This window comes from Apteryx mantelli, chromosome 20, assembly GCF_036417845.1.
Source record: "Apteryx mantelli isolate bAptMan1 chromosome 20, bAptMan1.hap1, whole genome shotgun sequence".
Classification (NCBI taxonomy): Eukaryota; Metazoa; Chordata; class Aves; order Apterygiformes; family Apterygidae; genus Apteryx; species Apteryx mantelli.
This window is the reverse complement of record NC_089997.1, coordinates 5838563-5861101: the sequence shown is the minus strand read 5'-3', so window position 1 is coordinate 5861101 and position 22539 is coordinate 5838563. Positions and strand designations below refer to the sequence as shown.

The 22539-nt window shown below is 52.3% G+C and overlaps 1 protein-coding gene across 1 annotated transcript in view; it reads right to left on the bottom strand.

Moving 5' to 3' along the window:
- LOC136993729 (scavenger receptor cysteine-rich type 1 protein M130-like) overlaps nt 1-11973 on the bottom strand; it is a 195774-nt gene extending 183801 nt beyond the window's left edge. Inside the window, exon 1 of the mRNA XM_067308673.1 lies at nt 11836-11973. Coding sequence (XP_067164774.1) covers nt 11836-11973 — 138 coding nt within the window. The remainder of the gene's footprint in view (nt 1-11835) is intronic.
- Between the last annotated feature and the right edge of the window lie 10566 nt (nt 11974-22539).

The window sequence follows — 22539 nt, the reverse complement described above, 5'->3', positions numbered from 1 at the left end:
ATTGTGATTGATGTTACATCCTGTGCTCATCCTGTTAATGATCCATGTAACGATCCCCACCTCTGCCCAAGCTAGGGCTCATTCCCAGCCAGAGAGTGGGACGCTGACCTCCCCCCAGCTCCCTGGACTGCTCCTCCCATGCCCTTTCCCCCTCCTGGGGGGCTGGAGCTGCCCCAGCCCAGGGCAGCTGGCCAGCAACAGGGCTGGGACAGGGCATGGGGGGACAGGGAGTGTGGAGGGTTTCAGGGCAGGGTGAGCAGCCCTTCTGGGGGTTCCCTGCTTCTCAGAGAGCTTTTCCCCAGGTGAATGTGCCTGTGCTGGCCTGGCCGGTTGTTCCGTCACCCCTCCCCGGCTCCCCGCAGGGCCCTGGGCTGTCAGTGCTTCTCTGCAGCACGAGCAGGCTGTGGGGCCATGGGGTGACTCTGCACTGGCCATGGCAGAGCCAGCTGGCCCAGCAGCATTGCACCTGACACCCCCCTCCCCAGGGTCTGTGGCTGTGGAAGATGCTCAAAGCAAAGGCGGTATTTCAAATGGCTCAGGACGGGTTCAGATGTGTCGTTGCACCCAGACCGTGGTTTGTAGGTGGATGACAAGAACCGCTCTGGAGTGTCCCTTCCCTGGGCCTGCTGAGTCCCTGCTGGCTCTGCTGAGCTTGCAGAGCCCTCACTCAGTGCCTTCTTTGGTTTAGCCCTTTGCTTTGGGTGCCTGCACTTGCTTTTGTGAGTCTCCACTCACTGCCCATCCCAGGCACACGCTGACCCTGGGGATGCCCTGTGCTCCACCGGTGACTCCATATTCCCTTCCAGAAAGATGGGCATCTGTCACCAGCCCCGTAATATGTGAGACAGTCCCCGGCAGATACCACTCACCCTCTCCAGGGGTACTCGGCACCCACAAGTGAGGGCAGAATCCTGCCCTTATTTCCTAACACATCACCCTATGAGCGCGTCCCCCTTAGCCCATGGAGAACTCATGTGCAGCAAAAGGCCTTTTGGGGTGCAACTCCCTGAGCACATTCTTGGCACCAGCATTGGAAGAAGAGCCCAGCCTTCAGGCATTGTCCTGAGGAAATCCCCTTTTATTACAGAGATGCTACTTGGGAGGCCAGCTCTGATGCAGTGGTAGACAGATGAACAGAAGGCCTCTGGGTCAGACAGATGGACTTTGTGCCTCTGGAGATAATTTCCAGCAGTTGTGTACAAACATGAGTGTCACAGATAGAACACCCAAAGCACGTGAGTTGCCTGAGATCGATTGGATATTGCTTGTGACTAGAGATGGGCAGCTTCTTGCTGCTAAAATATTAGCAACTGAATCAGTTTCCTCAGTGCCTCCTCGAGCTCCTTGTTCCTCATGCTGTAGATGAGGGGATTCACTGCTGGAGGCACTACCATGTACAGGACAGCCACCACCAGATCGAGAGCTGGGGAGGAGATGGAGGGGGGCTTCAGGTAGGCAAAAAATGAGGTGCTTATAAGCAAGGTGACCACAGTCAGGTGAGGGAGGCACATGGAAAAGGCTTTGTGCCTGCCCTGCTCAGAGGGCATCCTCAGCACAGCTGTGAAGATCTGCACATAGGACAGCACAATGAAAGCAAAACACCCCAAAGCTAAACAAATACTAACCACAAGAACCCCAGCTTCCCTGAGGTAGGCGTCTGAGCAGGAGACCTTGAGGATCTGGGCGCCTTCACAGAAAAACTGCTCGAGAACATTGCCTTGGCAGAGTGGTATTGAAAATGTGTTTCCAGTGTGCAGGCCAGCATTGAGAAAACCACTGGCCCAGGCAGCTGCTGCCATTTTGGCACAAGCTCTGCTCCCCATGAGTGTCCCATAGTGCAGGGGTTTGCAGATGGCAATGTAGCGGTCATAGGCCATGACTGTGAGAAGATAATACTCTGCTGAAAACAAGAAGAGAAACAGAAAGACCTGGGCAGCACATCCTGAGTAGGAAATGGCTCTGGTGTTCCACAGGGAATCGGCCATGGATTTGGGGACAGTGGTGGAGATGGAGCCAAGGTCGAGGATGGAGAGGTTGAGGAGGAAGAAGTACATGGGGGTGTGGAGGCGGTGGTCACAAGCTATGGCTGTCATGATGAGGCCGTTGGCCAGGAGGGCAGCCAGGTAGATGCTCAGAAACAGTGAGAAGTGCAAGAGCTGCAGCTCCCGCATATCTGCAAATGCCAGGAGGAGGAACTCAGTGAGAGAACTGTTGTTGAACATTTGCTCCCCCTGGGCATGTGGGTCTGTCTGAGGAGGAAAAGACAGTGCCACGTTAGAGCAGGCTTCTCTGAGCCAAACCCATTCCATTTCTCATAGTACCCCCACATTTCCTCTGTCCTTCACCTTCTTTCAGAAGCCTTGTTTGAGCTCTGTTTGTGCTGGCTGTGTTTGCCACGCTGAGCAGGGACCCCTGCCCGTGGTCTCCAGAAGAGCCCGTTCTGCTCTGCCAGAGGTGTAAATGGAGGTGTCAAACAGTGCCAGGTACTCCATGGAATACCTGGGGATTGGTGCCGTGACCTCGGCAGAGGGAACTTGGTGCAATGAACCAGTGGGACTATTCTCTATTTGTCATAATGAGAGGTGAATACAGCACTCATGCCAGCTGTCTCGGAAAGAGAAGACCCTTGTGAGGGCTTCATCTCCCCCAGCCTTGCCCCCTTGAACAGAGGTGTCTGTAGCTGAACCAGTCACACCATTGCCCACTCTAGCAAGGGAGAGAAGCAGTCAAGTGAAGGCAGGGGGTGACCTCATACTTTCTAGACATCTCTGTTCCAATGAGATAGACTCTGTCCTCATGTCAATTTACCGTCCACACCCTTCCTCCAGGCACTGCAGTGGGAATGGGAAGTGACTAGCTCTGATGCGCACATCCTGCAGCAGATTACGTCCACTCCTTATGTGAAAGGGCTGTTCAACAATTTTTAAATCCATTTTCTACAGAAAATGATCTTCAGTGGAGGAGTCAATTGATACATTTATTTAGTTTTTAGGTGCCTCCATCTTACCGTGGGAGCGTTCTCTGACAGGGTAGAAATCTTTGGCATTTCAATTGCTCTCAGCATGAGCACTTGTGCATGCCAAGGGGAAATAAAGATCTCGCTGCGACTTTGTACGGAGTCACAGGATCTGGTCTGTCAATAAGTTTTTCCCCTCGCTGTGCTGCACTTGCACCTCCCTCAGCTAAAGGACAATCACACTCACAAATTCCTCTAAGAAAGAAAGTGGACTGAGCTGAGAGTGGAGGAGTTCAGTTTCACAGTGGAGATTTCCAAATTCTTTTCTCTCAGCCCAGAGATGGAGAGAGTGGAGTGTGCCAGGGTATCTGACCACTCACATGACCAGACTCTGACATATCACAGAAATGCTACAGGGAAGCTGTGTTCTGCTGGAGGGCAGCTTCCAAGTCGGCAGATCACCCCAGAGAAACAGTCAAGGGTCCAAAGATGGACTGTCCTTAAAGGAGAGTCAGCTGATTACCCAACCTGATGAAATGCATTGCCAGGAGCCTCACAGGTTTGAAAGGGATTGGTGCTTCTCACTGCCTTGAAGACCACACCACGCAGGACACACAGGGTCGGTGTCTTAACTGCAGCTGAGCACTCCCATCATTTTGAGAGATCAAAAAGTCTGAAAGAAACCACAGCAAGTCCCTTCATCCCCACTTCAGCCTACAGACAGCATCAGCAGCAACTTCTCTGGCCTCATGAGGGTTTGTCTGACCTGCTCCTTAGGACCTGCAAACACAGAGATGCCCCTGGACAGTGCCCTGCCTGTGGGAGCTTTCTGTAGGGCAGAACCAAGTGCACAGAGCGTGGGATGGGGTCTGTAAGCACCAACCAGGAAAAAGACGTTGGGACAGAGAAACAGCTCCCAGCAGGGACAGCTCCAGGCACCAGAGCTGGGCAGTGAATGAGAGGCAACTGCTTCTAGAAACGTCATGGGAGGATGGATTTGGGCAGGTCATGGTCAGTCCCTGCAATGCCCACACCTTCCCCAGTGTGCTCACTTCTGCCCTAAAGAAACCTCCCAGGGGCAGGGCACTGTCCAGGAGCATTCCCATTTTTTGGAGGTGCTAAGGAGCAGGGCAGATAAACGCTGCTGAGGCCAGCAAAGGGGAAGCTGGTGCTGTCTACAGACTAAGGGATGGGTGCAGGGACTTTCAGAAGTTCCTAGCAGACCCATTGACTGCTCATTGAAACTGTTAAGGAGTTTCAGTCCTTTGTTCAAAGCTGACAGCTCCATCTCCATTTTACCCTTGCCAGGTGGCAGGACAATTAAAGCACCACCTCAGGAAATTGGCTTCTCTTTCAGGTAATCCCTGCCTTCACCTTCCTCTTGAAAAGTTCCCTCTGAAATGTCCTGTGCATGAGCTAGAGCTGTGAGCAGCCCTGACCCATGCAGAACCCTCTCAGCAGGAGAATGAACATGCTCTGCTCGGGTCGATCGTCCCTGCAGCACTGTGGGGAGTTCCCGGGGCAGACTGAGTGCTGTGCTCTGCTGCACAGGCAGCAGAGTCACTGTCCCAGGCACACAGCACCCTGGGGTGCAGGGACATTGCTCTGAACTACAGCCCTGGGCAGACCTGGGTGCACTCCCTGCCTTCACACCCCTGCAGCATCCTGGCAAGAAGGTAGCAGGATGCCCTGTCCCTGTGATGGTGTGGCTGGGAATCCCTGCTTTAGAAGTACCTCCTCCTCCTCTGCGCTCAAGAAGACAGGAGCGATCCTAAAGAACCGAGCAGTCATGGGATGCAATGGGTTTAGAAGACCCCTCCAGGAACTCCAGCAGTATTGCTCTACAGCCAGAGACTTACTGCGTCAGGGGCTGTGAAGATTTGTCCCTCCGTGAGCTCTCCTCTCTCCTCCCACTCCACACTGCCTTTCACTTCTCTCTGTCTTGTCTCATCTCATGTCAGCAAGAGCAGGCAGTGCCTGGAGCCCTGCTGCTCTTTGCAGAGAAGATGCTCTTGCACAGAGCTGTCTCTCAGCAGTGTTGACCGGTTGCCATGAGCTCCCTCTGTCCCAGTAGACTGGCCCCACTCGGGAACAGTGGCCTAGCTGAAGGTGTGACTTCATTTCTCCTTTGTACTCCCTCCTCTTGGGAAATGTTCACTGAGGTGGACTAAAATAATCATCTATGATTTCTCTCTAAACAGTGAAGAGAGACTGGTCCCAGCATTGCAATTTGTCTCGTCAGAAGATGATTATCTATGAGAGACGGAAACGTCCCACTCTGGAAGATCCTGTTCCCACCTCTTAACAAGGCAGGACACCTAGACAGGGACAAGAAGAGAGTTCATTTACCTATGGTTCAGGTGTTAATTCAGATGAGTCAATCTGGACATCTCATGCCAGGTTAGAAACCCCTGGACTGGAGTGGGATTCTGATCCCTCCCCTGAATTCCACAAACACACAGGAGGTGGGATTGCCCTTGCCAAAGCTGAAGTGAGCACAACAGAGATGTCTGCATGAGAGTGCCTTGTCTAAGCTCCCACTGTAACCAGTGCAGATGGGGGGGTGGGAGTCAGCTGCTCACACACAACACCTGGTGACATTTGAAGAGACAGAGGTGGTGCAAGGCATGTGCCAGGGTCTGCTTGCTCTGATGGAGCAACTAGGAGACCTGCCTCCTTCTAGAGCATGAGGTTGGGGCCAGCTGGGGAATTTTCTTGGCCATCTGAAATGACACTGGATGCCTACCACTGCTCCTAGAGCTCCACTCACTAGGAAGCTGAGACTCATGCACATCTCTACATTGCAAACAGTTCATGTAATTCAGTGCAGACCCTTGATTTAATGACCTAAAAATCGGCCATAGGCAGGGCCATGTCAGATGCTTGGCATGTCCAGCACAACCACATGTCTCTAGCAGGTGCAGCTTGGGACCTACAGGAAAGCCATGTCCTTTTGGAGTGGTTGCTGGGCAAATGCCCCAGGGCCTCTCTGGTTTCCTACCTGTGCCCAAATAACTGAATGCCACCACTGCCTTTAGGCAAAGTCCATCACATCTACATCCAAGCAGCTGCATAAATGGGAGGCACATCACACCAAGGCCTCCGCTGTAGTTTCTGCGCTCTCAAACACTTCAAGCTCTCCTACTCCTGAACCTCTTCTCATCCCAGATGATATGAACATTGACTGTGCTAATGATCTCCACAGGATGGCTGCATCACAGGCTGTCCAGGCCCAGGAACTTCTTCACTGGCACCTTGTCCTTCCTGGAGATCATTTCACCTCTGTCACAGGCCCTGTGGTGCTACAAAGTCAGCTCAGGCAGCAAAGTCCTCTCCTGCCATTTCTGCACAGCCCAGCTCTGCTTTCCTCTGGCCTCAGGTACCACAGGGTTTGCTCCCTTAGTGGGAACCTCCTTTCACCATTACCTTGCCACCTGCTATCTATGCTGGCATGTCCCTGCACTGAAGTGGGCCACTGCACATACGGTGTCCTTGGCTGTTGGTAACATGGCTCACCATGAGCAATCTACGCTCTGTGCCACAGCTGAGGCTCTGCAGCCCAAATATGTGCAAGTGAATGCAGCCTGGGGCACAGACAATAGCAGATGGAGATGCACAAGTTGTCACAGGACTGAAACATTGTTGGAATAACTGAGATGTGGTGGGGTCACTCACAGGACTGGAGGGCTATGCTGGTTGGGTACAAGGTCTTCAGGAGAGACTGTGAGGGAAGACGAGGAGGGGGGACGCCCTTTGTGTGAAGGGGCAGCTCGGAGGTATGGAGCTCTTCCCTGGGATGGACAAGGAGCTGTGTGAGAGCTTGTTGGTGAGCATGAGAGTAAAGGTGACATTGTGATAGGAGCTACAGACCGTCTGATGTGGGTGAGGAGGTGGATGCAATCTCCTTTAAGCAACCTGAAGAAGTCTGTGGGTCACAGGCCCTGGTTCTTATGGGGAGAGCTTAATCTCCCGGACATTCACTGGAAGGACAAACAGCATGATGCAAGGAGTCCAGGAGGTTTTTGGAAGGTGTCAGGGACAACTTCTTAGCACATCTGCCAGATGGGCCAAGAAGGGTGATGCTTTCCTGCATGTGGAAATTGCAAACAAGGAGGAACTGATCAGGGACGGGAAAGTCAGTGTCTGCCTTGCCTACAGTGACCAATAGTGTAGTCCCAGATCCTGAAGGGATTGAGGAAGGACAGCAGCAGAGTACAGACCCTGGTCTTCAGAGGATCACACTCTTCAGGGGTCTGGTGGGGGAGCTCATGGGAGGCAGCTCCGAAGGGCACAGGAGCTTCAGGAAAGATGGCAGGTCTTTAAGGACAGCATTCACCAAGCACAAGAATGGTCCATCATGATACTCAGGAAAACCAGTAGATGTGTCAGGGGACCAGCCTGGCTAAACAGGGAACTCACACCTGAGCTCCAGGGCAATAAGGCAGTATACAGGAAGGGGCAGGAGGGAGAGGCTGCAAAGGAGGAATTTAGAAATATTGTCTAATAAGGCAGGCATGTTTTTAGGGAAGACAAAGCTCCCCTAGCATTGACACTTGCAGGGGATGTCAAGGGCACAAGGATGAGCTGCTACTGCTTCAGTAAGAAGAAAAAGGAGAAGGTGGTCTCACTGCTGAATGGGGCAGGGAATGTAGTAACAGCAGATGCAGATAGGTCTGAAGAAATCAATGCCTTGTCAGCTTCTGTTTTCACCAACAAGGTCTCCCTGGCTGTTGTGCCTGGAGTCAGGACTCCTGAGGAGAAAAACAACCAGAAGTGGATGACATTAGCGAGAACTCAAACTATGCAAGTCAGTGGGGTTGGATAGGCTGCATATGAGGATGCTGTGAGAGCTGGCTGCTCTCACTTGCTATCATCTTGGAAAAGTTGTGGAGATTGGGCGAGGTCCCAATAACTAGAAAAAGGCAAATGTTACATCCATCTTCAAAAAAGGCCAACAGGGCTACCTGGGAAACTGCAGGCAGTTTCAGCCTCTCTTTGGTGAGGAGTGTGTCATGAAGTGAATCCTCTTGGATCACATTTCTGGGCACATGAGGGAGAAGAAGGTGATAGGGAACAGTCAGCATGGATTTACCCAGGGTAAACTGTGCCTCACCAACATAATTGACTTCTATGATTAAATAACTGTATCTGTGGCTGGAGAAGAGTAAATGACTTTAATCTGGACTTTAGCAAGGTGTTTGACGCTGTGTCCCACAATATTCTTCTATGCAAGTTAGAAACTTACTGTCTAGAGGGATAGACAACTGGATGGGTAAAAAGCTGCTTGGATGATGAGGCTCAGAGGGCAGTGGCGAATAGGTAGTACTCTTCCTGGAGGCCACAGAACAGTGGAGCACCACTGATCTCTCCAGGAACCAGTCCTGTTTATCATCTTTATTAGTGACACGGAGGAGGCAACACTCACCATGCTTGTAGATTGCCCCAGACTGGAAGGGGAAGACCAGGCATATGCTTGAGGGCTGCCATTCGGAGGGACCTAGATAGGCAGGAGGAATAAGCTTCAGAGACCTCTCTAAATTCAGCGAGCAGAAGCACCAGGTCTTGCACCTGAGATAGACCAACATCCCTCGGTATTACAAGCTGAGGCCTGAGTTCCTGGGGAGCGGCTCTGTGGAAAAGGACCTGAGGGTCCTGGTGGACAGGAGGCAAAATATGAGCCAGAATCATTCCCTGGCAGCAAAGAAGGCCAAAAAGCACTGTGGGCTGTATGACCAGGAGCAGAGTCAGGAGGTGGAAGTAAATGATGATGCTCCTCTAGTCAGCATTCATGAGACCATGCATAGAATACTACATCCAGTTTGGGTCCCCAGAAGAAGAAAGAGGTTGGTATCTGGGAGCGGGTTTGGCAGAGGGCCTTCAAGATAGTTGGGGAGCTGGAGCACTATGAAGATACGGGGCTTGTTCAACCTGGAGAAGAAATGTCTTTGGATGGACCTCATAGCAGCCTTCCAATAGCTACAAGGAGGTCACCAAGAAGATGGAGCCAGGCTCTTCACCATGGTGCGTGGTGGGAGGGCAAGCAACAATGGGCATAAGTTGAAAGAAGAGAGGTTCATGCAGGAGATAAGGAGAAGCTTTTCCACTTAGAAGATGGTCAAGCTTTGGAACTGTTTTCCCAGAGAGTCTGTGCAGTCTCCTCCCTTGGAGGTTTCCAAGACCTGACTGGATCAAGCCCCGAGCACATGGCTGACCACAGAGCTGATCCTGCTGTGAGCAAGGAGATTGGGCTAGGAACCTCCTGAGTGAGGTCCCTTCCACCCTGATGGAGTCTGTGATTCTTCCCCCTATGGGTCTTAGCTTGTTGATATCAGGAAAAGCACATGGGTTCCCCGTGACAGTGGAAGTAGGTCAGCTTTCTTGTCCTCCTCCACTCAGAATGGTCCAGATGCAGGGCTGCATGGAAGGAATCCCCAAACGGTCTTGATCAATCCTTTGCTTCACTTTTAATTTCCTTTTCTGTTTTTTTCTTTTCCCCCTTCTAAGCTTGTGTCTTCCACCATCCTTATCCCCTCCCATACAGGCAGACCACACCTGCTTACCCTTTCCCCATTGATGCTGCTTTGTGTTTGTTTGTTTGTTTGTTTTGACACAGAGCAACTTCAGTCCAGAAGGACCTTCAGAAACTTGGGTGATTTGGACAACAGACACCTCATGAAGTTTTACAAGAGAAGTGTCAAGTCCTGTGCCTTGGGGGGAAGAACCGCACCCAGGAGGAGAGGTTGAGGGACCTGAGCTTCTTTGTCCTGCGAAGTGGAGGTGAAGGGCAGTAGAGTAGTAACCTGTGACTGCTTGAAAGGCGGTTTCAGAGATGATGGAGCTTTTCTTGGTAGTGAGAAACAGCATGAGAAGGGGAAACAGCCACAAACTGCAGCTCATGGGTTTCAGATGTGACTTCAGGAAAAGGGAATGTCACCTGAAGGGTAGAGCTGTGGTGCTACAGGTCACCCAGAGGGAGTCTGTGATCACCCCTTGGCTTTGTGTTTCAAGGATGTGGCAGAACGCAACTACCCCTCCCCCCCACACACACATCTCGGGCCCAAAGCGTGGCAGAGCACAACTACCCCCCTCCCATCTCAGGCCCAAAGTGTGGTGGAGCACAACTATCCACCCCCCCCACACACGCACCTTATCTCAGGCCCCAGCTGACCGCAAATAACTGACAGTGCCCAGGGCTGACCAGAAGGAACTAGACGATACTGGTTGCAAATGGTGAGGCCAGAAACAGGCATGAGATCAGCAAAAAGATATATTCTCCCCAACACGGCATGAGGTCAGCAAAAAAGGTACATCTCCACACCAACTACTGTATGACCATGAGTCAAACTCCGTGGCCATAAATAGCGCTGCAGCCTAGAGCCCATTGAGCTCTGCTGCACGGCAGCGGGCTGCACGGTGGTGAATCTCCCCTTGAGTTGGGATGCCTCTCAAGGTTACTCACCTGGAGTTAAGGGAACCTCTGACAAGAAACCGTTGGGTGGTAAGAAACCGAGACTCAGGCACTAACAAATGTGCAGTAAGATTTGCTTGCTCTGACTACACTGTATGGCCATCTTCAATAAACTTGTTTGCCATAAACCCAGAGTTAATGCCCTCCCTGCCCCTGCAACAGGCCATATACACACACTACAGCACAGCAGGACAGTGTGGAAGTGAGGCAAGCAGCCCTGAAAAGTGAAAGTCCTGCTGCTGTGGGTGGACGTGTCTCCAGGAAGCTGCAGCCCCCACAGGATGGCTGCAGCAAGTAAATGCCTGCTTTGGTAGTGCCAAGACAGACACTGCCAAAAGGAAACTTTCTTCATTTCACTGGGGACATGCGAAGGCACTCAGAATAGCAGGCACTGAGGTTCCTCTGTCTCTGCTGACAAAGGGGGAAGCCTGTGTTCCTGCTTCAGCAAGGTCTCTCGGTCAGATTCTAAAGGGATTCCTGAGAAGTGGCATGAACTGGAAAATTTTTCCTTTTAACATGAATATAAGGGAGAAAAGTAAGAAAGAAAGAAATGAACAACACAGAGCCTTGATGCCAAGTACCCTTTGAATGATGAATGGATGCACATGGGATGGTTATTGGTGCTGATACTGTACCCATTGAACCAGTTTCCTCAGAGCATCCTTGAGATCCTTGTTCCTCATGCTGTAGATGAGGGGGTTCACTGCTGGAGGCACCACTGCGTACAGAACAGCCACCACCAGATCCGCAACTGGGGAGGAGAGGGAGGGGGGCTTCAGGTAGGTAAATATGAGAGTGCTGAGAAACAGGGAGACCACGGTCAGGTGAGGGAGGCACATGGAAAAGGCTTTGTGCCTGCCCTGCTCAGAGGGGATCCTTGCACAACTGTGAGGATCTGCACGTAGGACAGCACAATGAAAACAAAACACCCAAAGCCTAAACAGACACTAACCACAATAAGTCCAGCTTCCCTGAGGTAGGAGTCAGAGCAGGAGAGCCTGAGGATCTGGGGAATTTCACAGAAGAACTGCTCCACAAGATTGCCTTGGCAGAGTGGTAGTGAAAATGTGTTTCCAGTGTGCAGGGCAGCATTGAGAAAAGCAGTGCCCCAGGAAGCTGCTGCCATTTTGACACAAGCTCTGCTGCCCATGAGGGTCCCATAGTGCAGGGGTCTGCAGATGGCAACAAAGCGGTCATAGGCCATGACTGTGAGAAGAGAACACTCTGCTGAAAATAAGAAAAAGAAGAAAAAGACTTGGGCAGCACATCCCAAGTAGGAAATGGCCCTTGTGTCCCACAGAGAATTGGCCATGGATTTGGGGACAGTGGTGGAGATGGTGCCAAGGTCAAGGATGGAGAGGTTGAGGAGGAAGAAGTACATGGGGGTGTGGAGGCGGTGGTCACAGGCTACAGCTGTGATGATGAGAATGTTGGCCAGGAGGGCAGCCAGGTAGATTCCCTGGAACAGCATGAAGTGCAGAAGCTGCAGCTCCCATGTGTCTGCAAATGCCAGGAGGAGGAACTCGTTGAGGAAGCTGCTGTTGGACATTGCTCCTTTAGGGCATAGGGACTGTCCAAAGAAGAAAAGAAATTGAGAAGTAAGGAGAGATTTTTCAAGTTAAAAAAAAAAAGTTCCAGTTTTCATACAACCCCCCATATTGCCTCTCTCTTTGCTGAGAGGATCTGTGTGCTCCACTTTGCACTGGCTGAGTGTTCTGTGAGGAGCAGGGGCCTCTGTCCTTGGGCTGCAGAGGAGTCAGTCCTGCTGTACAGTGGTGGGAAGGAGGGAATGGGAGGGAGTAGCTCTGACATTCACAGTTTCTGCCAGGTGAAATCCAGCTGTCATGTGGAAGGGCTTTTCAGCATCTTCACCACCACTTCTAATAAATGAGGGTTGAGGAACAGGCTTTTAGGGATTTTTCAACGTTGTTTATTTTCTTTCAGATGTCCTTGTCATCCCTGGGGAGTGTTCCTCAAAGGTAGAAATCCGTGGCATTTCTGCTGTGAGTCCTGTGATGAAAGAATTCACTGTCACTTGGTGCAGAGTGAGGACAGCTAGTCTGTCTATTAGCCTTGATCCCAGCTGTCCTGTGTTCTCACCTCTTTGAGCTGGAGGATGTTCACACTCATATGTTGCCCTAAAAAGAAACGAGCTGCTGCTGAGAGCAGAGGAGTCCAGTTTCAAACTGCAGGTCTCCAAACTTCTCTCCCTTTCTCAGCTCACCAGAGGGAGGTCTCCACACTTCCCTTCTAGCCAAGGACACACAGGGCTCTTTTCAGCTGCCCCTATACAGCTGCCCACCACCATTTCCATACTCTTTGCATCTCTGCAGCTTCTTCATGGGTCTCTCAGATAGCACAGAGATGCTATGAGACAGCTGTGCCCTTCTGGAGGGCAGCTTGCAGCCTGGCAGAATGCCATAGGGTCAAATGTCCTAAGGATGGTCTCCCTTAAGGAGAGTCTGCTCTTTTCCCAATCCCATGGACTGCATTTCCTGGAGCCCCACAGGTCAGAAGGGGGTTGGGGCAACCTCCCTCCCATGCAGACCCCTCTGTTGCACAACTCACAGGGTCAGTGTCAGAACTGCAGCTGAACCCCCCCAACCCCAGGGAGCCCGAGAGAAGAGCAGGAGCAGCATGGACAGGAGGGGAAATAAGGAGCAACACCATGATCCTGCTGCCAAGGGAGGCAAGGAGACAGGGACAGGCAGGCACTCCGGAGAGTCTTCACCTTACCCAGATGGGCATGCGGCCTTGCAGACAGCAACATTGCAGGGCAGTCACTGTCAGCCCCTTTGCTGGGCAGCATGAAATGGGCCCGTGGCAGGTGAGATGCCTCTCTCCTCTGCCAGAGATCTGGCTGCAGAGGAGGTGGCTCATGCCCCGGACTCCATGGCTGTCAGGGCAGAGGCTCTGCTGAGTGGGAGAGGACACGTGGGGGGCTTGCTCAGAGGAAGAGGGTGTCTGCACCAGAGGGACTGCCCATGACTTGCCCAAATCCATCCTCCCATGATGATTCTGTTTGTTCATCTCCTTCCCTGCCCATCTCTGCTGCCTGCAGCTGTCCCTGCGGGGACCTCTTTCTCTGTCCCAACAACTATTCCCAATCACTGCTCACAGACCCCTTCCCATCCTCTGTGTACTCAGCTCTGCCCTATAGAAACCTCCTGGCTCAGGGCACTGGGCAGGGGCATCGCTGTGCATGCAGGTCCTAAGGAGCAAGTCAGATAAACCCCGATGAGGCAATAAAGGGGATGCTGGTGCTGCCTGTAGGCTGAGGTGGGGATGAAGGGGTTTGCTGAGGTTTCTCACAAACCCACTGATCTCTGAGAGTGAAGGTTGAGGAGTCCCAGTCCCTTGCCAAACCAGAAAACTCTTTCCTTTTTTCTCCCTGCCAAAATAAGGAAACTGAAAGCGCAGACACCAGAAGGAAAGCTCCTTCCCTTTCAAATAGCTGTTTTTTCACTTTGCTCTTGAAAAGACCCCTCAAATATGCCCTGTGCATGAGCTAGAGCTGTGAGCAGCCGTCACCCATGCAGCACCCTCTCAACAGGAGAATGAACCTGCCCTGCTGGGGGTCGATCCTCCCACCCAGAGCTTCTCCCCACTGCACCGTGAGGAATTCCCCGGGCAGGCTGAGTGCTGACCCTCACAGGCGGCAGAGTCACTGCCTCAGGCACACAGCACCCTGGGGTGCAGGGACACTGCTCTCAATTACAGTCCCGGTGCAGTCCTGGGTGCACTCCCAGGCTTCACACCCCTGCATCATCCCTGGGAGAAGGTAGTAGCATGACCTGTCCCTCTGACAGTGTGGCTGGAAATCCCTGCTCTGAAGAACCTCCTTCTCCTCTGCACTCAAGAAGACAGCAGAGACATCCTAAAAAAACTATCAGTCACAAGATGAGATGGGTTTAGAAGGCCCCTCCAAGAGCTCCAGTAGTATTGCTCTGCAGCCAAAGACTTACTGTTTCAGGGGCTGTGAAGATTTCTCCCTCCATGAGCTCTCCTCTCTCCTCCCACTCCACACTGCCTTTCACATCTCTCTGTCTTGTCTCATCTCACATCAGCAACAGCAGGCAGTGCCTGGAGCCCTGCTGCTCTTTGCAGAGGAACTGCTCCTGGACAGAGCTGTCTCTCAGCAGTGCTGACCTGTTGCCATGAGCTCCCTTCATCCCAGGAGCCTGGCCCCACTCGGGAACAGTGGCCCAGCTGAAAGTATGACTTTATTTCTCCTTTGTACTCCCTCCTCCTGGGAGATGTTCACTGAAGCAGACTAAAGTAATCATGCAGATCTCTACATTGCAGACAGCTAATGCAGTTCAGTGCAGACACTTGATTCAGTGACAAAGAATAGTCCAGCAGCATCATGTCAGATGCTTGGCATGTCCAGCACAACCACATGTCTCTAGCAGGTGCAGCATGGGACCTACAGGAAAACCATGCCCTTTTGGAGTTGTTGCTGGGCAAGTGCCCCAGGGCACCTCAGGTTTCCTACCTGTGCCCAAATAAATGAATGCCATCACTACCTTGAGGCAAAGTCCATCACATCTACATCCAACTGTCCTGCATAGATGGGAGGCACATCACACCAAGGTCTCCACTCTTCAGTGGCACCTTGTCCTTCCTGGAGATCACTTCACCTCTGTCTCAGGCCCCATAGTGCCACAAATCAGCTCAGGCAGCAAACTCCTCTCCTGCCATTTCTGCACAGCCCAGCTCTGCTGGAACCTCATTTCACCACCACATTGCCACCTGCTAGCTATGCCAGCATGCTTCTGCTCTGAAGTGTGTGGGTGATATCCAATCCCGAGCGGGGACTAGGCGAACGGAAGATCACGCGATGTGACGAGCAGGCAGGGGGCGTAGACGAAGCGTTGCGGTATATAAGGACACGTGCAGCATACAATAAACGCCATCTTAGTATCCCTCATATTGAAGTCTGTACTTCATGGCCCTGGGATCTGAGAGTCCCAGTGCACCCTTAGGTGGTAACACAGAGTTGCTAGATTGACAGCAACAAGTGGTGACCCCGACGTGATCGTGCCGTGAGACCTAACGGGTGCGGGCCGCTTCTCAGAAAGAAGGCGGCGGCTGCGGTGGCAAGCAGCGGGCAGAAAGCCGAAGGTCCGGACAAAATGGAGGCTACGAACAAGGTAATATTGCTACTAGCGAAAGAGTGGGGAGCTTCTGTGAAGCAAAAGGAGATCACACAACGTGTGGAACGGCTCCTGAAGGAGGGAGCCATACTCAAGCCGGGAGATTGTTTAGAGCCTGGCGTCTGGTCGAGATGTACTACCGTACTGGCCGAAAGGGCAATGTTGACCAATACAGCTAAAGATTTGAAAACTTGGGGAATTATCCTCCTATTGCTAAAAAGATCTTGGGAAGAGAGGGAAACCTGGAAGGCTGCCCGGGATGCGCTGTTTCATCAGCAGGAGGCTGAGACCCAGACCAAAGAGGAACAAAACAGGGGGGAAACGGGGGCTCAGGGGGAGGAAGCCTCGGCTCCCTCCGTCTTGCCCATATGCCCTCGCGATCTGCCCCCAATGTACCCATGGCAGGATTTAGCGCGGGCTGACTGTGGGGCAGGGGAGAGAGGATTCGACCCAGAGGACTGTGTACCAGGAGCTCCGCTACAAAAGGACCTTAGCGACGAGGATAGAGCATTACTTCAGGGGGCAGCAGGGGGGGAAAACACCCAAAAGGGGAGAAGGAACAGGGAGGGCGAAGAATGGGTGGATAGGTATCAATCAGAACGAAGGGAACGATATGAAACCAGAAAAGGCAGAAAAAGAGAACTGCCACCGATTAGGGAAGAACTATCGGAGGATAGTGAGGGGGAGGGCTCAGACATGCAAGAACTTACTCGTAGACTGCGGGAGTGTGCGATAGGAGGGAGCAAGACAAAAGAAGCACGGACCCGCAGGGAGGGGGAGGCGACCGGGGCAGTTGACAACTTGCTACATGCCCTGGACGAGATTCAGCAGGAAGTAATAAAGCAGAAGGAGTTGTTGCAAGGGGTGAAAGGTGCTGGAACTCCTGCCCTGTCAGTGCCGCTCACAGACTGGCGGCTCATAGCGGAGTCCTGCGCACTACAAGGGCTGAGATTCGAGCAAGCGCCACAGGCATGCCCCGTAAGAGTGGTGCCAGGTGGAGGAATTCAGTGGGTAGCCCTGGAGCCTAAGATAGTGCAAGGCCTAATGACATTGATAAGAGACAACGGCCTGAAGCACCAACAGACCCAAATGTTGCTAGATAGCCTGCACGCTCAGCCGTGTATTCCGTATGACTTGAGGCTGTTGGCGAAGGCGATCTTAGCCCCTACACACTGGATTCTGTGGAAAGAAGCCTGGCAAGGCCGGTGTGCCGCCCTTGCGGCAGCAGCAGCCGGCGACCTTAACCACCCCCTGGCAGGTACCACCCTAGAACGCCTAGTGGGAAGAGGTCCGAACCTTGCATCCCCAAATCAACAGGCGACCGCGCTAAGGGCCCAGGAGGTGGTGGCCACTACAGAGGCCTCTCGAGCCGCCTATGAGGAGATTGGGAAGTTGGTAAAAATGGAACCCCCATGGACAAGAATCAAGGACACCGGTGCAGCTGGGAATGATACATCCTGAGAAAGTACAGATAAACTAGCAGAAGCCAGTGGGAACCAAGGTTAAGAGCAAGACAGCTTTTCTAAGCAAGTAGCAAAGTACAAGACGCTGCATGCGTGATCGGTGTAATGATTGGCTACCTGTGACATAATCTGCATGATGACTGGCTTAGCAAAGGCTGTCTGTGAAACCACTGAAGCAGCTAACTTCTTAGTATAAATATGCTCAGAAGCAAACAATAAATGTCTCAAGATGCACCACTTCTTGAGTCTGTGCCATCATTCGCTACATCTGCTGTTACAAGATTCCCTGCCCCATTCAGCAGTGAGCCCAGGGCTGACTTCCAGGAGGAGGCCTCAGAGAGCAGTTTTGACATGGTGGGACTTTTTTCTCTGGCATAGTTAACAAGGAAAAGGTCTTGCCATGATGGAGCGCTCAGAGATTCTCTTTCGAGCAGCAGTGCCACAGTCATTACCTTTCAAAATGGGCAAATAAGGAAAACTTCCAAAGACAGAGTATTTCTTCAGAAAATAATTGGCCTCTTGCAACCACTTCTCGCAGATGCGCATACTACAGTGAGTGATGTTTCAAGGGCTCAGAGCTTTTTTTTTTGTGCTGAAAATGAAGCAAATCACAACATTGCTTTTGGACCCTGAGAATCATCACCTGATGCTCAAGCGCTTTCCTGCAAATCAGCAGGAAATACATGAAGGGTCATAGCTGAGAATCAGCTTGCAAAGTTGAAGTGGTTTTATGCAAATAACTCTGCAAGACCCTTCTGTGTTATGGTCCTCACCTTTCCACATGCTCCTCTCTTCCCTAAGGGAGTCATTTCTAGCCTGACAGTTCAGGTGTCCATCTTGGCAGTGAGCCCACCTTCTCCTTTTTCTTCTTACTGAAGCGGTAGCAGCTCATCCTCATGCTCTTGACCTCCACCACAAGTGTCAATACTAGGGGAGTTATGGCTTCCCTAACACCACACCTACCTTGCCAGACAATATTTCTAAATTCTTCCTTTGCAGCCTCTCCCTCCTTCCCCTTCCCCTATGCTGCCTTATTGCCCTGGAGCTCAGGCACAAGTTCCCTGTTTAGTCAAAGTATTCCTCTGACATGTCTGCTAGTTTTAATGAGTATTGCTATGAACCATTCCTGTGCTTGGCGGGTGCTGTCCTTGAAGGCCTCCTGCTTTTCCAGAGTTCCTGGGCCCTTTAGAACTGTCTTCCATGGGATCCCCCACCAGTCCCCTGCAGAGGCCCAAGTCTGCTCCTCTGAACTCCATGGTCTATACTCTGCTACAGTTCTTCCTCACTCCCTTCAGGATCTGGGACTCCACTTTTTCATGGTCACTGTAGGAAAGGCTGACACTGACTATCCCATCTCTGATCAGTTCCTCCTTGTTGCAATTTCCAGGTCAGGGAAACATCATTTGTATGGGCCCATCGTGCAGCTGTGCTAAGAGGTTGTCCCTGACACCTTCCAGAAACCTCCAGGACCCCTTAAGCACTCTGCTGTTTGGCCTTCCAGTGAATGTTAGGGAGAAAAAGGTTTCCTGATAAGAACCAGAGCCTGTGATGCACAGACTTCCTCAGGTTGCTTAAGGGAGACTGTGTGCACTTCCTCACCCTGATCAGGTGGTCACAATGCCACCCTTCCTCTCATGCTCACCCACAAGCTCTCACTCAACCCCTGACCATCCCAGGGAAGAGCTCCATACATCTGAGCTGGCCCTTCACACAAAGGGCATCCTCCCTCCTAATGTTCCTGAAGATCTTGTACCCTGCTTTTACAGCCCTCCAGTTGTGTGAGTGATCCCACCACATCTCAGTTATTCCAGCAGTGCTGTAGTCCTGTGACAGCTCATGCATCTCCATCGGCTCCGGTCTGTGCCCCAGGCTGCATGCACTTGTGTACATTTGGGCTTCAGAGCCTCAGCAGAGACACAGAGCACAGACTGGTTGTGGTGAAACATGCTGCCAAGAGCCAAGGACACCATGTGTGCAATGGCTTCACTTCTGTTGCTGTCAATCTAGCAACTCTGTGTTACCACCTAAGGGTGCACCGGGACCCTCAGATCCCAGGGCCATGAAGCACAGACTTCAATATGAGGGATACTAAGATGGCGTTTATTGTATGCTGCACGTGTCCTTATATACTGCAACGCTTCATCTACGCCCCCTGCCTGCTCGTCACATCGCGTGATCTTCCGTTCGCCTAGTCCCCGCTCGGGATTGGATATCACCCTCATCTCCCCTTCTCCCTAGAGCATCTCTTCTCGTATTAGGAGTTGATACACTCTACGTTCGTGCCTAGCAAGCAGCTGAGCCCGTACCTGCCTCAGGCAGATGCTGATTATTGGGAGGCCACAGCATATAGCCGCTACTATCGCAAGCGCTACTAATCCCAGCATGATTAGCCACTTCCAGTCAAACCACGACAGAATCCATGCCCACACACTCGCCGCCAGGTTGTCCAGCCATGCCCATCCAATCGGGTTCTCTCTGACCGCAGTTGCCAGTCCATCCGCTGCTGTCCGGATGATGGCGTTCCGTTCATTGATCTTCGAATAGTCCTCTGCTGACAGACAGCAGAACGTCAGATTTGCCAGTTGTGTGGAGGAGCATCCGCCCTGTATCAAGATGTCAAATATCACGTTAATTGCCTGCCTATGCACTCGTAATAGGCGTTCCGTGGTTTCCGTGCTATGTGCCATGGATTCCACCACTTGCTTGACCACAGCGTTTGTCTGCGCCATGTTGCACGCTAATTTAAATGCACATCTGCATTTATCAGGGTTCCCACCCCTGGGCTTAATACGGCCGTTAGGATTCCAGTGATCCCTTGATACTTCGGGTAGCTTAACCTGGCTCCCGAACAGTTACTCGTTGTCTGGCCATGGTCAGGGAGGGACGAGAATACCTCCCTTCGGGTCCGTTTTCCCGTGAATATCCCCAATGTGGTGAGTGTGCCCCACACACAAAGGCCATAATCCTCCCCCGCCTGCAGGCACTTAAAGGTCATGTTACAGCAGAGCAGTACCAATGGGTGTTGCAGGCAAATCTCCCCATCATTAATTTCGACCCATTCCACCGTGAAATTCTCCTTGATTTCTCTGGAGATATTTAGGGTGGCATTTGCTCCTTCCAAAGTGGCATCACGCGTGTTGACCCACAGGAGCATTGGTAGGCTATCACCGGTTTCGTTAGCCGTCAGGAGAAGCGTGGGGGTTATTGGGCTATAATATCTACGATCCTCTATGGGGATACTGCGCGGTACGCTCGGAGGAGTAAGGTTAGGCCTCCGGTACTAACGAGACCAGCCTTTAGTATACTTGTGTCCCTGCCATAGCCACCTCTGCCTCCAAATGACCGAGTTTGATACGCGTCGGTGCCATTCTCCCACACCGCCCCAAACTGAACGTTACCCAAGGGGACTTCCCATTCAGACCCCTCCTGCGTGCATCGGTAGCAAGCCGTCTTATTGACGCCCGAAGTCATGGGAGTGAACGGGCAGCCTGCCGCCGTGTTGTTCATTACGCACGTGATGTTGACTTCCAAGGTGGCCAGCGACACCGACCCCAGGCTGGTTATGTTTGGAACCGTCATCTGGGAAATGCTCTCTCTACTAATTCGCAGCGGTTGGAAGACGAGACAGGCCTGGGACTCTTCCGGGCCCGCCTCCGGGTTCAAAGGAATGCAGTAATGCTTGGCTTTGTGTATTCGCGCCCAGTTTCTCCAGTAGGAATCTCCGGCGATCCCTGGGACTAAACCAACGATGATCGGCAGCAACAACGGCATCTGCAAGAAAGTTCTCGACCAGAGAATTATTGGTTACGCTCGGTCCGATCGCACTGGAGCGCGTAAGTCGGGCTTTACGCACCTCATTGGTATCCAGCGTACCTGTTCCCCTTGTTTAACTGCTGCATACCCTCTCCCCTGCGTTATTAATTCCCACCCCGACTCCCACTCTCCTTCTCCTGGAAACCGCACTGTCACTGGTGGTCCTGTTTTCGGTGGGAGATATGCCCAATGCCTTCGGACCGGCTCTTCTGCACAGTCTCCTCGCCCATGGTGATTCAGGACATACAGCGCACGATGCAAGAGCACTGACTGCCGCTCGGGGGGAATTCCGGCTCTATGGCCCTCCGCCTCCGCTAGCGTGCAGATTCTCCGTTTTAAGGTCTGATTAGCTCGCTCCACTATTGCTTGACCCGTGGAATTGTAGGGTAGGCCTTTGATCAGTGTTATCCCCCATTGTTGCGCCCATTGGCTTGTGCTTTGAGAGATGAAGCAAGGACCGTTGTCCGTCTTTATTTTGTCAGGTATGCCCAACCAGGCAATTGTAAGGTTCCAATGCTGCTGTACAGCGCGCGCTGTCTGCTTGCGATGCTGAGTCGCTATGATCATGGCGCTGCACGTGTCTACGGTCACCGCCAGCCAAGGTTGCGGCTTGAACTCTGGGAAGAAGGTGAAATCCGTCTGCCATATCTCATTGCCCTTGAGGCCGCGGGGGTTTACCCCTGCCTCCCACAGCGGTGTCTTTTGGCAGTACGGGCACGCTGCCACTATCCCCCTCGCCTCCGTCAATGGGATGCCGGTGTGCCTTGCTAGCGCACGTGCTCCCAGATGGAGGAAGTTGTGTACATCCTTGGCTTTTGATAAGGTCCATAGCCCTTTTGCAGCCTGGTCTGCCTTGTCGTTTCCCTCGGAGAAGAACCCAGGGACCGTTGTGTGGCTGTTAACATGCATGACCGTACACGTCGCCGTCCTAGACTGTAGCGCTTCTTCCAGCATTACGCAGAGCTGGCTGCCAACAAAACCTGGGTGGGCCATCTTATTTACCAAGTTGTATACAAAGATGGAATCGGTGGTCACATTTATGTGTTGCCCCGGCTCCATATTTAATGCCATGCAGAGGGCTTTAGCTTCTAGCCACTGCACGCTAGTCTCCTCCTGCCAAATCGCCCGATGCCACTTGGCCTCGCAGTACCATACAACCGCTGCTGTTGAAGTTTGAGAGGAAGCATCCGTAAAGAAGGTAGGGCCTGGTTGCGGCTGGCGTAATACTCTTATCGTGATTTCTGGAATGCAGGCTCCCACATTGTCAAGAAGCGCTGGCGCCTTCCCATGCCGGAGGGTGCCACTGTAGGTGTATAGGGCCAGCATCACCTCCTCATCTTGTTCGAAATAGGCGCTCCACATTACCTTCGGTATAGACGTTGCAATGACTTCCGGATCTTTGGCGAAATGCCGACAACATGCCCTCCAAGCTTTTGAGATCATTCTAGCCATGGCTGCTGTGACAGGCAAGAACGCTGTGGCCAACTGTTTTGAGAGCAGCCATAGCAAGACTCTTTCTTTGGGCGTCTCCTGGATGAGCGCTCCTACCATTCCAGCCTTGGTTGCTTGCAGCACCGCCACTATCGGGGCACGTGGGTCCCATCTTCCCAGTCCAGCTGTCGTCATCCATTGCGCGATCTTGAGGAGGCTCTCTGCGGCCTCTGGCGTGAGGGTCCTCTTTTC